Genomic DNA, 16,458 nt, shown 5'->3' on the forward strand with positions numbered 1-16,458 from the left:
ATGGAAAGACATAGAGTATTACGCTAAGTGAAATAAGTTAGACTGAGGAAGACAAATACCACATGATTTCACGCTTATGTGGAATCTAAAAACAACAAAACAATAAATAAACAACAACAACAAAACAGAACCAGACCTATAAATACAGAATAAACTGACAGTTGACAGAAGGGATGTGGTAGGAGAATGGGTAAAATGGGTGAAGGGGAGTGGGAGATACAGGCGCTCAGTTATGGAATGAGTAAGTCATGGGAATAAAAGGCAGAGCATAAGAAATACAGTCAACAATATAGTGTAACAGAAATGTATGGGGACAGATGGTACCTACACTTGTGCTGAACGTAGCATAATGTATAAACTTGTCAAATCACTATGTTGTACACCTGAAACTAATAAAATGTTGTGTGTCAACTATACTAAAAAAGCACAAAGTATCATTATGAAAACTTATTTGCTATATCAATCCATCAAGTGTATGTACAGAATGTTTCAATCTCTACATAATATAAAAAGTAATAATAATTATAGGGCAGCTAACATCTACTGAACACTTACTATGTTCCAGGCTCTCGTCCAAGCATTTTACAAATATCAACTTGTTTAATGCTTCCAATATCCCTATGATGTATATTATTATCTTCATTTAACAGATGAAGAAAAATACACAGAGGACTTTATTAATTAACTGAAAAATAAGGGCTAGGAAACAGTTAAATCCTCAGATCTTATTGACTTTCAAGAGTCATGTGGTTCCATAAACCATTATCAGTAAGATTCAGGTTAAGAATGACATAAAATTGGGGCACCTGGGTGGCTCAGTCTTTAAGCAGCTTCTTTCAACTCGTCATGATCCCGGGGTCCCAGGATGGAGCCCCACAGTGGGCTCCCTGCTCAGCAGGAAGCCTGCTTCTCCCTCTCCCATCCCCACCCCCCACTTATATTCCCCCTCTCGCTGTCTCTGTCAAATAAATAAATAAAATCTTTTAAAAAATAGAATGACTTGAAATTTCTCAGAACCATATTATAATAATTATAGTAAAATATAACACTCTAAATAATGTAAAGATTTACAAACAGCAAATGTTTATGTATTGTGTTTATGTGTATATCCCACAAATTTATTACAATGACATTTTACTAAATAAAAATTCTGCCTAACAAATTTAATAATCATATACAAAAATAATGGGAGGCAATGGGAAGCACTTTTTGCCCCATATATCAGTAAACTTCTAAAGAGAAAAATTCTGGGGCGCCTGGGATGCTCAACTGGTTAAGCAACTACCTTTGGCTCAGGTCATGATCCTGGAGTCCTGGGATCAAGTCCCACATTGGGCTCCCCATTCAGTGGGGAGTCTTCTTCTCCCTCTGAGTCTCTCCCCTCTCATGCGCTCTCTCACTCTCTCTCTCAAATAAATAAAATCTTTTAAAAAATAAAGAGAAATATTTGTTTACAGAGGTAGATACTGCAAATGTATAAACTAAGCTTAATTTCAGATAAACAGGCACCCACTGTTCTATTCTGCAATATTGCCACACTGAGTTCTCCAAACAGAAAATGAACTGTCAGATAATCTATCCCATATGAAATAAGTACTAGATTTCATATATATAGGTAATATTTACCAAGGCAATTCTACCCACCAGAGTAAGCAAGGTTTCTACTACTCTAACCAGAGCAAAGAATCAACCAGCAACCAGCAACTTCCTCAAGCAACTTTTTGAAGGCTATTTTGAAATGTCAGTGAAAACGATAATGACAAAAGAAGAGAATACATACTGGCTCCCAGGTCCTATCTCACCTCCTATTTGTCACCTACAGAGTAATCTGACTGATCTGTTAAAGAAATATGGGAACATTTTCAAGTGGAAGCACAACTGAAACCCGTATGTCACTTTCTTGAGACAAAGAAAGAACCTGGGAGGGGGTAGAGAATAAAACATGAAATTCATGGCTTTGAAATCACCAGCAGCATAAAACTCTTTAAAAATCATTGCTTTTAAGTTTTTATTCTAGAGCAGGTAGACTTATTTTGTGGCTCAAAGAACAATGTAAATTCTATTTTAAGCCACTGGTTCATAGTTAGAGGTGAATGAATGTAAACTGGACTTAGCACAGAGGCTGATGTGGTAAGAGCTAAGCAGAGACAAGACAGATGCCTCTGGAACTCCACTTCTACCCAAACGGACTCACAGACTGTCCCAACACAATCTTGGGACCTTCCCAACATCATTAGCTGTGATTATCTCCTCACAAATACTGCCTTCACAAGTACGGTTTTCCCATTTTTGAAATCATATAATACCATTCACCCTTAAGCATTTCTTCAAACAAAATGACCACAGAATTATTTGGTATTTTCCTAATGGTGATTTTACCCAAGACAGTCTTGGCTACTCACTTTTACCTGATCCAATTACACTGTTAAATCACCAGTAACATGCAGCTTTTGGGGTGCTTTCATAAAGGACAGAATTGTCTGACTCCTAGATACATTAAGATAATACAATTTTCTGAATTTGGGAAGGGTATAAAGTGTTTTCCAAGAATATCTAAGAAATATTATTTTTAAAGAAAAACCATCTGAAAAACATAAATTTATTTTTCTTTCACAGCACTATAGCTATGTGTGTATTTTATGTTTAAATGTGTAAAAATATATTAAACTATTTCAACAAATCTATGGGAAGAATAACTTTGTCCATTTGGATCCATAGTTTACTTTTTTCCTAATTAATAAAGAATCTCTATATGGTTACATTTCCAATTAAAAACGGGATTTCTCAAGTATTATAAATGAAGTACTCACTTAAATGTTTCCCAACATACAATTTTTACTATGTAACTAGGTGTAGTTGCTATTGCTTATCTCCATTTATGTACCCGGCCCTGCACCTGGTGCTGTCACACAAAGATGTGTACATCCTGTTGTCTAGTATATCAAAGAGTCCCCAGGGAGCTCTGAAGATCAGTCACCCAACAGACTAAAAAGAGGCAGATTCAAAAAGTACGAAAATGAATGAGATTTCTAAAGGAGTCAGGAGAAGTAAAGGAGAAAGAAGACATTCAAAATTCAAAAGATGGGACAGAGGGCATTTCAGGAAAATGGACAATCAAGCAATATTTATTCCGTAAAGATACAAAAAATGAGTATGACAGGCATTTCTATTCAAGGAGCTCAAAATCAAGCTGAAGAGACAGAAAGCATAAATTAATGACGTTTTAAAAACTTTCTATTGGTGATTAACTAATTCAATAAACACATGCAGTCCTTATGAGGTTCAAGAAACAGACATTAAGGGGCACCTGAGTGGCTCAGTTGGTTAAGCATCTGCCCTGGGTCATGGGATGGAGCCCTGCATCGGACTCCCTTGCTTCTCCCTCTCTCTCTGCTGCTCCCCTTGCTTGTGCTCTCTCTCAAATAAATACAATCTTAAAAAAGAAAGAGACAGACAGACAGACATTAAGAGGCACCCAGGATTAAAAACTGGAGCTTAATGACTTTTTATCAATCTTTCATGTATCAACATTTCAAATGTCAGGTTAAGTAAATTCAAGACACACGCAGCATTTTCTGGCCCTTATTGTGACACTAGACTATGCTGGAGTTGTTTTTAAAAAGTTTTAAGTGCATCTAGGTTGTGGAAATTGTCACACAAACCAACCATTATATTAGCTAAGATAAAGTTTTCTACTAATCTACGTGTCGAGTTTTTGTTTAAGATTTTATTTATTTGAGATTGAGTCTGAGCAAGAGAACACAAGCAGTGGGGAGCAGCAGAGAAAGAGGGAGAAACCTGATGGACAGGGAGCAGGGTTTGATTCCATGGGGTTCAATTCCAGGACCCCGGGATCATGACCTAAGCTGAAGGCAGACGCTTAACTGACTGAGCCACCCAGGCTCCCTTAACATGATGAGTTTAAAGTGTAGAACAACACTGGCACAGTGCACAGATTCTAATAGTTTTTACTCCAAAACTGTAAGTGGTTCTGGAGGTAGAGTCCTCTGTGAACAGTTATTTGTGACATCTTTCTAAAGATTTCACCAATATCCTTTGAGATAATATCCAGGATGTTTGGGAGGAAAATTCTTAATTATGCACTAACTTTAGTTAAGTTTAATTTTATATATTCACTGACCTTCTCAAATTCAAAGTATTCAAGTCATACCTTCTCCTTAAGAGTTTTGTTTTTTATTATTTTTTAAAGATAGATAGATAGATTTATTTATTTATTTATTTATTTATTTGCCAGAGAGAGCACAAGCGAGGGGAGTGGCAGGCAGAGGGGTAGGGAGAAGCAGGTTCCCCACTGAGTAAGGAGCACAATTCGGGACTTGATCCCAGGACCCTGAGATCATGGCCTGAGCCAAAGCCCAACACTTAACTGACTAAGCCACCAAGGTGTCCCACCTTAAGGGTCTTAAAAAAAAAAATCAAAATAGCCATGCATACATACAAGCAGAAAACTACTAAAAATAACATGTATATCACTGGTCAGCTAAACAGATGTTAAGGTGATGATATTAAGAGTCAAACATCTTAAGCTTATTCACTCAATACTACTCATTTGTAATCACATGGCTACTCTATTTCCTAAGGAATCTCAAATCCAAAACACCAGGATCTTTTAAAAATGTACCCAGACTAGAGAAAATGTTGGCCTTATTACCTTCAGTCTCACTGATTATCTCTTTGGTATCAGGCAAATTCATTTTACAACAAAATTATCCAAATGTCAGAATGACTTTCTGGGTCTTTGTCAGTGAGTTGGTCTGTAATTCTCCTTTTTTATGGGGTCTTTGTCTGGTTTTGGGATCAAGGTAATGCTGGCCTCATAAAACAAGCTTGGAAGTTTTCCTTCCATTTCTATTTTTTGGAACAGTTTCAGAATAGGTATTAAGTCTTCATTATATGTTTGGCAGAATTCCCCTGGGAAGCCATCTGGCTCTGGGATCTTGTTTGTTGGGAGATTTGTAATTACTACTTCAATTTCCTTGCTGGTTATGGGTCTGTTCAGATTTTCTATTTCTTTTTGGTTCAGTTTTGGTAGTTTATACCTCTCTAGGAATGCATCCATTTCTTCCAGATTATCTAATTTGCTGATAGCTGCTCATTGTATGTTCTTACATTTGTTTGTATATCTTTGGCATTGGTTGTGATCTCTCCTCTTTCATTCACAATTTTATTTGGGTCTCTTCTCCTTTCTTTGTGGTAAGTCTGGCCAGAGGTCCATCAATTTTACTAATTCTTTCAAAGAACCAGCTCCTACTTTCATCAACCTGTTCTACTTTGCTTTTGGTTTCTACTTCATTGATTTCTGCTCTGATCTTTACTATTTAATAATAGTATTTTACTATTTAATAATAATATTTTACAATTATTACTTTCTTCTGCTGGGTTTAGGCTTTATTTGCTGTTCTTTGTCCAGCTCCTTTAGGTGTAGGGTTAGGTTGTGTACTTGAGACCTTTCTTGTTTCTTGAGAAAGGCTTGTATTGCTATATACTTTTCTCTCAGGACCACCTTTGCTGTGTCCCACAGATTTTGAACAGTTGTGCTTTCATTTTCAATTGTTTCCATGAATATTTTAAATTCTTTTTAAATTTCCTGGTTGACCCATTCGTTCTTTAGTAGGATGCTCTTTAGCCTCCATGTATTCAAGCTCTTTACAACTTTCCTCTTGTGATTGAGTTCGAGTTTCAAACCATTGTGGTCCGAAAATATGCAGGGAATGATCCCTATCTTTTGGTACTAGTTGAGATCTGATTTGTGATCCAGGATGTGATCTATTCTGGAGAATGTTCCATGTGCACTGGAAAAGAATTTGTATTCTGTTGCTTTGGGATGGAATGTTCTGAATAAATCTGTGAAGTCCATCTGGTCCAGTGTGTCATTTAAAGCCTTTATTTCCTTGTTGATCTTTTGCTTAGATGATCTGTCCATTTCAGTGAAGGGTGTGTTAAAGTCTCCTACTATTATCATATTACTGTCGATGTGTTTCTTTGATTTTTGTTATTAATTGGCTTACATCATCGGCTGCTCCCATTTTAGGAGCATAAATTAGTTATACCATCTCTTAACTTAAAATCCCCCAATGGTTTCTTGGGGATAAAATCCAAACCCTTCCTATGACATGTAAGGCTTCTAAAAATGTGGCTCCTGCCCCCCTTTCCAACCTTTAATGCCTGCTCCCAGACTGAATATGCAATCCTCCCTCATTTCCAAGCCTTGCACAGCCTCTTCCTCTGCCTGGAATGCCCTTTCCCACTATCCACCTAGCAAATGCCTGCTTGTTCTTTACTTTTTGTGACACCTTCCATCTCTTCTCAAAGGCCTCCTACTATCTCTAGCAGAGCAGAGTTCTCCTCACCCTTCATGCACTTACAGTCCTTCTTCACATTTCAGCAATGCATGAGGCGACCCATGTCCCACCAATTTGAAGACCCCAGAAAGCATGCTATCAGCCTTACTTCCCTCTCTGTCCTCAACACCATTCACAGTACCTAGCATTCGGACAGCGCTCACATATTTGCCGAAAAAATGACACTGATGACTCGCAATGAGCTTTTATGATTCCAATAACCTAAAATAACAAGTGGTAAGATATTTCTATGACAAACTAGTCAGGAAAAACTATTGATTTTACTTTAAAAAACAGAGTCAGGAAGCTTAGCATATGAAGCAAACAATTACCAAACAATTATTAAAAATTAGAGTATATATCACATGTAAAATAAAACAAAGAAAATAAATTCCATTGTCTTTACCCACTCAGTGGGGCAGTTATTCTCAAATATTAGTAGTTAGCAAATCCCAAAGGGAAAATAAGGAAATAGGAGTCACCTTATTTTCTCATATTCTACTTCCATTATTGCTGTATGCAAATCAATAAAGATGTAACTGCAGCTATGAAAAAATGAGATTTAGATGTGCTGAAATAAAAAGCATCCATAAATTGCATTAAGTGGGGAAAAAAATAAACAGGTACAGAATAGTCCATTCTCATTTGCATGAAAAAGAGGGTGGAGAAGATATAAACACATAAGCTTGAATACTCAGAAACTCTCTGCAGTACTAGTAGCCAGCCCCCGTAGATTACAAATAAGGCTCTGAGGCAGGAGGGGGATTTCACTGAACACCCTATTTTAGTCCAAATTTTTACTACGGGCATGCATTAGGTTTTTATCTTCATATCTAGTAAAACAAACACAACCCACCTAAAAACTCCTGAAGTACTTGGCTTTTGGCACACTCCCTGTTCAGAACCCAGCCATGGTGCTCTGAGACATCCAAGCCCCAAGGAGAGGCCAGACATGTGTGTTCGGGTCAGCGGCTGGCACAGACTGTGGCCGGGAATGAGCCACCTCAGACATCCAGCTCACTCAAGACTTAAATGACGAGCACTACCTCCATCAGACTGCAATTGTAAGAGAGGCACGAAGTTAGAGCTGCCCAGTGAAGACATGCCAATCCACAGGATCAGGAGAGAAAGAGAATAAATTGTTTTAAGTCAAGGGAAAAATAGAAAACCTAGTTAAGGATTTCTGCCTTGAAATGCAGGTTGAATACAAGCATTTATTTCTCTTCTGTCCTGATGGTCCACTAAATTAACATTAAAAGAAATTAAGGTGAGGTGATGCCTGGCTGGCTCAGTCAGTAGAGCATGTGACTCTCGATCTAGGGGTTATGAGTTCAAGTCCCATGCTGGGTGTGGAGACTACTTGAAAAAAAAGAAAGAAAGAAATTAAGGTGAAAACCCACAGAGTGGAAAAAAAAAACAAACAAACACAAACCTGAAGAAATGTCAAGGAAAAGAGAAGATGCATAGCTACAGAATTGGAAGTTGGAAAACAGGATAACTCTTAGTAGACCTGAGACATCAGGGATGAGTAGTATTTTCTAGAGAAAACTGAACAGAAAAGACTCAGTGGAAAGCCAGGGTACAGCCTAGACTCCTAGACTAGAGTACTAAGTAAAAATCTACTAATAATGAGTGTAAACTCTAGCCAAAGCAGTCAACTGTGAGAATATTTTTAGAAATGTATGAACATAAAACATTTACCATCCAAGAACATTTCACAGGAAATTATTGGCAGCCATGCTTCTACAAAATAAGGATGTCAACCCAGAAACTGGAAGATGCAGGATAGAAGAAATGAGGTGGCCAAATCAGGAGGATACTGAGGCATTGGGATACAAGCAGACAGTCCATGTGACAGGACTACAGAGTTTCTCGGACATAGGTGTCAAGGTAAAAAGGAAACAGACACACTGATTCGTGTGAACATTGGGAAAAAACTACCAATACACACTGAAAAGACCCAGAAGAGAAATTAAGGATTCCTACATGGAAATTTATAGATGTGGAAAGGAGAAGGTGAAGCAGTTACTAAGTTCAGGAAAAACAAAAAGTTGTGTAAGAACAGAAATGCAATCGCAGACACTATTGGGTTCTCCAGGAAGTGACCTTTTAGGTATCTATTTAACAATGTCAGCAATGACAATAACAGTGTGGAGAAGAAAGGTTATAATAAGAAGTCAATAGGTAATGCCCAATATAAATTAAGAAATGGGCATATTACTTAGAAAAATGGGGAAAAATCTGTAAGTAGTGGGGTGCAGGTTATTCTTTATATTGTGTTTTAGAACTGATTTTTTAAAATAGACATATATTAATGCTACAAATGATATATACTTTCACTAATCATAATTTTGTTATTCAGCAATTATAAGATCATTTAATGCTACAAATGATTTATGTGTCATTAATCATAACTTTGTTATTCAGTAATCACAAAATGATCTTGTGAAATAAGGGTTCAGCAGCAGAAGCCAGTATAGGCACTTTTCTTGCTAATCATTGTTTTTAAAATTCAAAATACCAATACAGCCTTGTCAGTCTACATATAAAGTAAGAAGGTATTGAATTCTTCTCTCTTGTAATAGTAAACAATCTATCCCCAAATCTACCTTACTTAACAATGCAAATCAAACCTCTCAGTTGGATAAGTGTGGTAAACCACTCGAAGAAAAAAAAAATGTTACAAATGTGCTTTGATAAACACAGAATCAGAGTCAAGAGTTCTTGACTCTCCAGATTTTAGCTATTACCAGTCGTCATTAATCTCTCTATAATCATGATTCTTCTAAACTGATTCAAAATTAAAATTGAATGATTACCTAAAATGAGTAATTTCTTATGACCTTGAAAGAACAGAAAGAGCTTTCAATATCTTTTCCCAAGAATGTACTTTATTTAGATGCATTAGTAATAATATTTTAAAATATAGTAAAGACCCAGAAAACTGGACTACACAAACACACACACGCACACACACAAAAACCCTGAATATAAAAAGAGGAAACTCTTTAGAAAATATAGGTTCCTCCTACCCCAAAAACAATTCTCTGAAAATTACTACTATCATTTCAGATTGTGTTTCACTTTCTGACTTTCTAGATTCAGAAACGAAATCAAAACCAGAATATGAAGGCTTTCTTAAAGCAGGAACACCATGAAGAACACAACTGAATAAAATGACATACTTGTAGAAGACCTGACGTACTCCCCCATACACTCTATATTTCTAGTTTAATGGAAAATGGAAAAGAGTCACCAGTATTGTGTTCAGTTTCCAAAACTGTGCTGAGAAGAATTTATTTATTTAAAAACTCTTAGGAGCTAAAACAGTAACTATTAAGAGCTAAAGTGAAAACTCAAATAAAGTTCATATCCTCCTTTAAAATGAAAAATAGTGGGGGCACCTGGGTAGCTCAGTCAGTTAAGTGTCTGATTCTTGATTTTGGTTCAGGTGATGATCTCAGGGTGGAGAGATCAAGCCCTGAGCTGGGCTCCATGCTCAGTGGGGAGTCTGCTTGAGAGTCTCTCCTTCCCTCTCTCTCTCTGTCCTTCCCCCTGCTCTCTCTCCCTCTCTAAAATAAATACAATCTTTAAAAATAAAATCATAAAAACAGATGATAAAGTATACGATAAACAAATGTGTCTATATACTTATATATTTACAAATGCATATGAAGGATATATAACAAACCATGTCAGTAAAACTAAATACCCTAATTCTATATGAACACTATTTCCTGGGTACAAATAAAGCAATATATATGTAAAAATTTCTTTGTAAATTGTACCTGGTTAACAATCAATTGATATATTTAAGTTTCTTTACTATAATTTCTAAAGAAAATTCTGAAGTCTGTGGACTACTAAAGAACTATGTACTTTTATTAGTCACGTGAGGGAGTAACTGCTGTTTAAAACCACAATGAGAGAAACACCTTTATACATGGGACTAATAAAAAGAGAAGCTGGGTTAAAATGTAACAAATAAAGGATGTCGTGAATTTAAATCAAGTAAGTAAAAATAGACATGTAAAATATGTAGCTATAAAATATAAACATGCAGCTATAAAATAGCTACATACCAATACTATTTTCCTTACCTGCCAGATAGAGGGCAAACGATATAAATCTATGGTAGCGAATGAGGAACTGAAGTTGCTCTTCTCTTTGAACAAATGTAGCAAAATAATCAGCCACAGTCTCTCCATAGAAGAAGTAGTTTACACACAGTAGAAAGTACCTATAATTTAAAAACAATTAGCTTTTTAATATTTGAAGCCTTTTTTCCCTCTCAAACTCAACAAAACTATTCTCTACATTTTGATGATGACACAAAGATCAAAAACCAAATTCAGTAGACAGGTTCAGGATATTTCATCAAAACATGTTTTTCTGCTTTTAGTCTTAATTTCAAATTACCGGTTAACAAGAATTTACTGAATATAGCTCATGCCTCTACTTAGGTAAAAATCGTTTTCTTTTTTCTTTTTTTTTCTTTACTTAAGGTCAAAGTCTAATGCCAGAGACAGATAACTGGGAAACAACATAAAAATACTACACATACACAATCACACACGTTCTTTCTCTCACAGACATACACAAAGACACACACACACACACACACACACACACACACACACACACACACAGAACATCCAGTACTGTTTATAATGAAAATTCACTCCCAACTACTCACAGCTCTAAAGCTTTTTAGAAGTGGAGACCCTATGCCAAATTCCCACTGCCCTAAGGAAGATCAACTGGGAAAGCATGAAGAGGTAATCCAACCTCTGACCTCACTCTTCACTGCCCTGTACTCACTGGTGTCTTTCTCTCTCTCCTCCATGCTCCAGATGGACTTCAGTGGCACAGTGATGCTTAAGAGGTAAAGCAGCAGGTAAAAATCTCTAAGAGAAACTTCTTAAAACTGCATAAATCACCTGTCCCTCCACTCAGCTCTGGTATACCCTTTCCACCCAGGGAAAGGTTGAATCCATGACATTTCGTTGACAGCAGCTAGTGTGAGCCAGGCAAAAAGAAAAAGACTGAGAAACACTGCCTCAGAGTTCCTCTGTGCCTCATCCTTTGAAGGGCAGAGTCTCCCGTGGCTGGGAGAGCAGAGGGAAAAAGGAGCAATTTCCCTTCTACATGTCATGGATGGAATCTGACCCCACTATTTTCAAAGTAAAGTATGTTCATTTCTTATCAGCTGCATTACCATGTTCTATTCTCCTACGATGCAAACTGTCTTTGACTCCACTGTAAGGCTATCAAGGCCTACTGAAGCCCACCAGACCAACTTTTTGCCCAGTTCCCTCAGGAGAGCCAGGAATGTCTCTCCATATGCAGCACATGCCTCTTCAGTTCCGCATCTAGAATCCCATCTGGAAGCTGCTGGATGCAGCTTCGCCAATGCAGAACACACTTCTCTATCCAAAACTTGTCTTTATTTCAAGTGATAGTTTCTCACCTTCTCCTCTTTGTAAAGATTTCTACAATCACTAGAGCCCATTCCGACCTGACTTTTTTTTCCCCTACACTTAGAATCAATCAATCCCACCTGGTTTAGCATTTAATTATTCTCCAACTGCTTACTCTACCTAACGTTTCCCATAATTTTGCCCTTCATGAGAAAACCTGTTGCAAGGAAAAATTAGGTATCACCAAAACTAAGAAACTATTTTTTGACCCCTCTAAACCTCAAAAGTGATATTTGTTTTCTTAAGACACTGGACCCTCTGGCTGATACTAACAAAATAACTATATTCAAAGGCATGGCCAGTTAGGTCAATTATGAACAACCATACTAACATGTTGCCTGGTCAAGGTCTTGATAACTAAAAATTATACCTGAAAAGTTGTAAAAAGATATAGAATGCTTTAAATATTTTTTAAAAAAATTTAAATATTAAAATCACATGACTTTTTTTAAAACTAATTTTTACATGCATTTAGACCTATACAATATTTCATGGGCTGGTAATTGCCAGTGCTACTTACAAGGCTGCCTTACATGGCCCCCTCAGAGGGTCTTACTCTTCCCTCTGACTACCCTTCATGTAGCGTATCTTGGGGCCAGGGCCTGAAGACAAGATCAAACCAGGAACAACAAAGGTAGTAGTCATCTCTCTTCTCACTGCCCTGCCCAACCCTCATGGCCTACCTCCCTGAAGAGGTACTCATCCTGGGCTTTCCTCCCCTATCCACAAACCACTGATCACTCAAAAAACAGAACAGAAAACCCACAACTATTTTCATATTTCATCTTTGTAGAGATAATCTAAGTGTGAGGTCTCATGTCAATCAAGGCAAACTAAAGCAAAAAAGATCACACTTTATTAAAATTGTAATTATAAATGGTATAAAAATGTGCCCAATATAATGTTTTTTAAAGAGGATAATAGTATATATGTGAGTAAATACAGATATAAAGTATCTCTACAAAGACTTAAAGATGAGATATGAAAACAGTTGTGTTGGGATGGGAGACTTAAAGGTGATTTTCTTCTTTTCAAAATCTAATGCCAGGGGGTATAGCTCAGTGGTAGAGCATTTGACTGCAAAATCTAATGCCTTATTTTTCTCTTCCCCCCAAAATCAATCTACATGGTCAACCATGTGGTACTGACTGATCAGGATGCTTCTTTTATAAACTGTAGAAAAGAGTTATATTTTCATATCTGAAACAGTATTAAATTACTTACCAGCTTAATGTTCTAAACCATGGCAGGTCGTAAGAGTGATAGACTCTATAACCTATAGTGATAATTTCATGGAAGCATTTCACTTGGATGCCTAGAACCTGAAACCAAGAGAACACATTAACATACATCACTTAGTGTTTACATTTGTGCTTCATCATTTAATATGCACTTTGTTATCAAATGTATTTTTAAAATTTTTAGCCTACCCATTTTTAATTATTCTAAATGTCAGCAGTAGAAATTGAATAGTCTATGCTTCTAAGATCAAGTGATATTTTAAAGGGGTAAGCAAATCAGTGTTTTATCCAAAAAGTGAGAGCCCCTTCCTGGGGTAGGAGGTGGTGCTGTAGCTTAAAGTTTGAGGGATACAGTCTGGTTGGTCACAGACTAGGTTTTATCCCTCATTACTACTTCATTTCTTGGGTTCATCCTTCCTACAATGGATGATCTTTTTGTACATTTTGTTTCTTGAGTTACCCCAGGAAAATGATCATATGTGCAAGTTTGCTTATATATACTTATTTTTAGCCATACATCCTGGTATCCTTTCCAAGGATAAAGATACCGTCAGAACAAATGATTAAAACATCTTTCCCCTGCCACCCAGCAGGGTTTGGGCATGGTTTTTTCATTCTCCCAGCTGTGCCAGCTCTCACATAGCCAGGTGCATATATCTCTCATCAATCCAAGTGGTGCTACATTGGCAGATCATAAAACAGCCTTCTACATTTGCAGCCACTTCAGCCAGTCACTGGTTCTACACAGTTTTGTTTGCATAGTGTCCTATGTACATTCATAATAAATGGGTTAATATTTATGAATCTTTTTTTGGTAGTCTACTTAGTAGTCCTTCAACCAACTTAGTAGTAGTTGTCAACTTCAATCAGCTTAGTAGTAGTTGCTGTATCCACCAACTGGAGTACAGGTAATCCCTGAGGATGGAGCATCGTAGTCAATGCTTGGCTGAAGTCAATTCTAACACTCAAAGAGCAAGTGGCAAGTTGAACGCTTATTACCATGAACCAAGAGATTAAAATCTTTGTGAATAAAGCAGACTACTTCAGCTTCTAGAGAGTATACCTAAGGGCTTGATTTTGTATAGCTCTAGAGCTAAGAATGGATTTTGTATTTTTAAAACAAAACCCAAACATGATATGAAAGAGAAATATGTGGTTCCTTCGCCTAAAATATTTTTACCTGCTTCTTTACCTAAAAAGCTTACCAAACTCTGCTCAAGAAAATACTTTGGTATCTCTTTTACTTTTTTAAAGATTTTATTTATTTGATGGACAGAGACATAGTGAGAGAGGGACAAGCAGGACTCGACCCCAGGACCCCAGGACCATGACCTGAGCCAAAGGCAGACGCTTAACGACTGAGCCACCCAGGGGCCCCTACTTTGATATTTCTTTTAAAGCTCTCCATAAATTAGCTTTCCCAAAGCTACTGGTCAGGATGTTCTTAGGTTGAGTTTACATGTTCAATCATAAAGTAACTGTTTTTTAAAGGTTTTTTAAGAAAAAGTCATTACTGCTTTGTAACATAAAGACAAGAAGAAATTCGAATAGTGCCTTTCAAATAAGCTTTGAATATAATGTCAAAAGTCATTTTCTAAAATAATTACAGAATGAGGACAATGCTAGATGTTAAAATAAAATGGCAAGTCCATGCTATTTATAGAACCAAGGGCTTTTAAAATATCAGATGCACTGATGCAATTTCTATTTGCTAAATGAAAACATTTGCTCAAGAAAAACCATTAGCACTATACACGGTGTTTTACTGCGGGGGGAGAAAGCTACTTTTAATAGCACACATATATGTTTATATGATTGTCAATTACAGTTTGCAAGGAGAATCAATACAGAGCTACTGGGAAAAGAGAAAACGAGGGATTCAAAAACAACAAAGCTAAAGTCCTTAAAATATGTGTATATCTTCCAGGCTTAGTGATTACACAGAAACTCATATTCTAGGCCATCAATACTGGTAGCAATGCACACTGGTAGGACTTTGTTGGCCCAACAAATGTGTAAAGAGCCTTAAAGACAGCAAGCAATATGAAAATGCCTACTCTGCTAGTTATTGAGGATTCAGAGAAATAATAGAGGACATCTGTCTTCAGAAGGCTAGTCTGTCAGGGAGGACACAGGTGGTTACACCACCACATGGAAGTAGGCACATGCAGGTAAGCACAGCCAGACAGAATACCTGTGGCGGGCACTGGGGACAGGCTGCAGTCAGGACAGAGGAAAATACAGGAGAGCATGAGGCATGCTAGGGAACTACAAATAGTTCAGAGCGGCTGAGACACAGGGGTGAGAAGCAGAGAGAGGAAAGCCTGGTTACAGAATCACAGCAAACAGTATGAAGGACTACATGAAGGAGTTCATCCTGATCACTAAAGGCCATGATCAGATATATGTGTTGGGAATAAGAGAGGTGGAAAGAATGGACTCGAGAGGCAGCAAGAGTAAAGACAGGAAGGCAGGCAAGATACCACAACCCTGTCAAGTGCAGATGACCCTTTAACTGCGCCACTGGCAGAGGGGGGTAGTATAAAGAGTAAGACATTGAGGAGAGAGAACTGGATGGATTTGGTGGTTGAGAAAATTGGGGAGCTAAGGATGACAGGGGAACATGGAATAAGAGCAGGGGAGGTTTTGGGAAAGTAGACAGATTTATGCAGAATGACTGGGGATGGAAAAGAAGTTCAGATTTGGATATGCTGAGTCTGAACTATGTTATTATGGCTTATCCAAATTAAAGTGCTGATTTTCAGTTTGGGAATCTATTCAAAGAAAATAATCCTGCATATGAAGAAGTTTTACGTTCTAATATGTTCAGGATAGTGTTATTCACATAAAGAGAAACCAAAATAGAGCCTCAATGTCTGAAGATAACACAGTAGTTCATAACTTATGATGCATTCCATTCCACTGAATCCATGAATGCTTTAAACTTGACTGGGGGACGGTGCCTGGGTAGCTGTCGGTTAAGGGCCTACTCTTGGTTTCCATTCATGTTATAATTTCATTGTCGTGGGATGGAGCTCCACATCTGGCTCCAAGCTGAGTGAGGAGTGTGCTTCAGATTCTCTCTCCCTCCCCTATGCTCCTCCCCCTGCTCCTTGGCACACATGCATGCTCTCTTTTTTTGTTTTTTTGTTTTTTTTTTTTTTTTAAGATTTTATGTATTTATTTGACAGAGATCACAAGTAGGCAGAGAGGCAGGCAAAGAGAGAGGAGGAAGCAGGCTCCCTGCTGAGCAGAGACCCCTGATGCGGGCCTCCATCCCAGGACCCTGGGATCATGACCTGAGTTGAGAGCAGAGACTTTAACCCACTGAGCCACCCAGGCACCCCCATGCTCTCTCTTTTAAAGATGTTATTT

The 16,458-nt window shown here is 37.5% G+C and overlaps 1 protein-coding gene across 1 annotated transcript in view; it reads right to left on the bottom strand.

The window, feature by feature from the left end:
* CDS1 (CDP-diacylglycerol synthase 1) overlaps positions 1-16,458 on the bottom strand; it is a 64,644-nt gene that overhangs the window by 24,802 nt on the left and 23,384 nt on the right. Inside the window, exons 4-5 of the mRNA XM_045995102.1 lie at positions 13,067-13,164; positions 10,463-10,602 (exon numbers count right to left, since the gene is read on the bottom strand). Of these exons, the coding sequence (XP_045851058.1) occupies positions 10,463-10,602; positions 13,067-13,164 (238 nt within the window). The remainder of the gene's footprint in view (positions 1-10,462; positions 10,603-13,066; positions 13,165-16,458) is intronic.

The sequence above is a fragment of the Meles meles genome, chromosome 2 (genome assembly GCF_922984935.1).
Source record: "Meles meles chromosome 2, mMelMel3.1 paternal haplotype, whole genome shotgun sequence".
NCBI classification, from domain to species: domain Eukaryota; kingdom Metazoa; phylum Chordata; class Mammalia; order Carnivora; family Mustelidae; genus Meles; species Meles meles.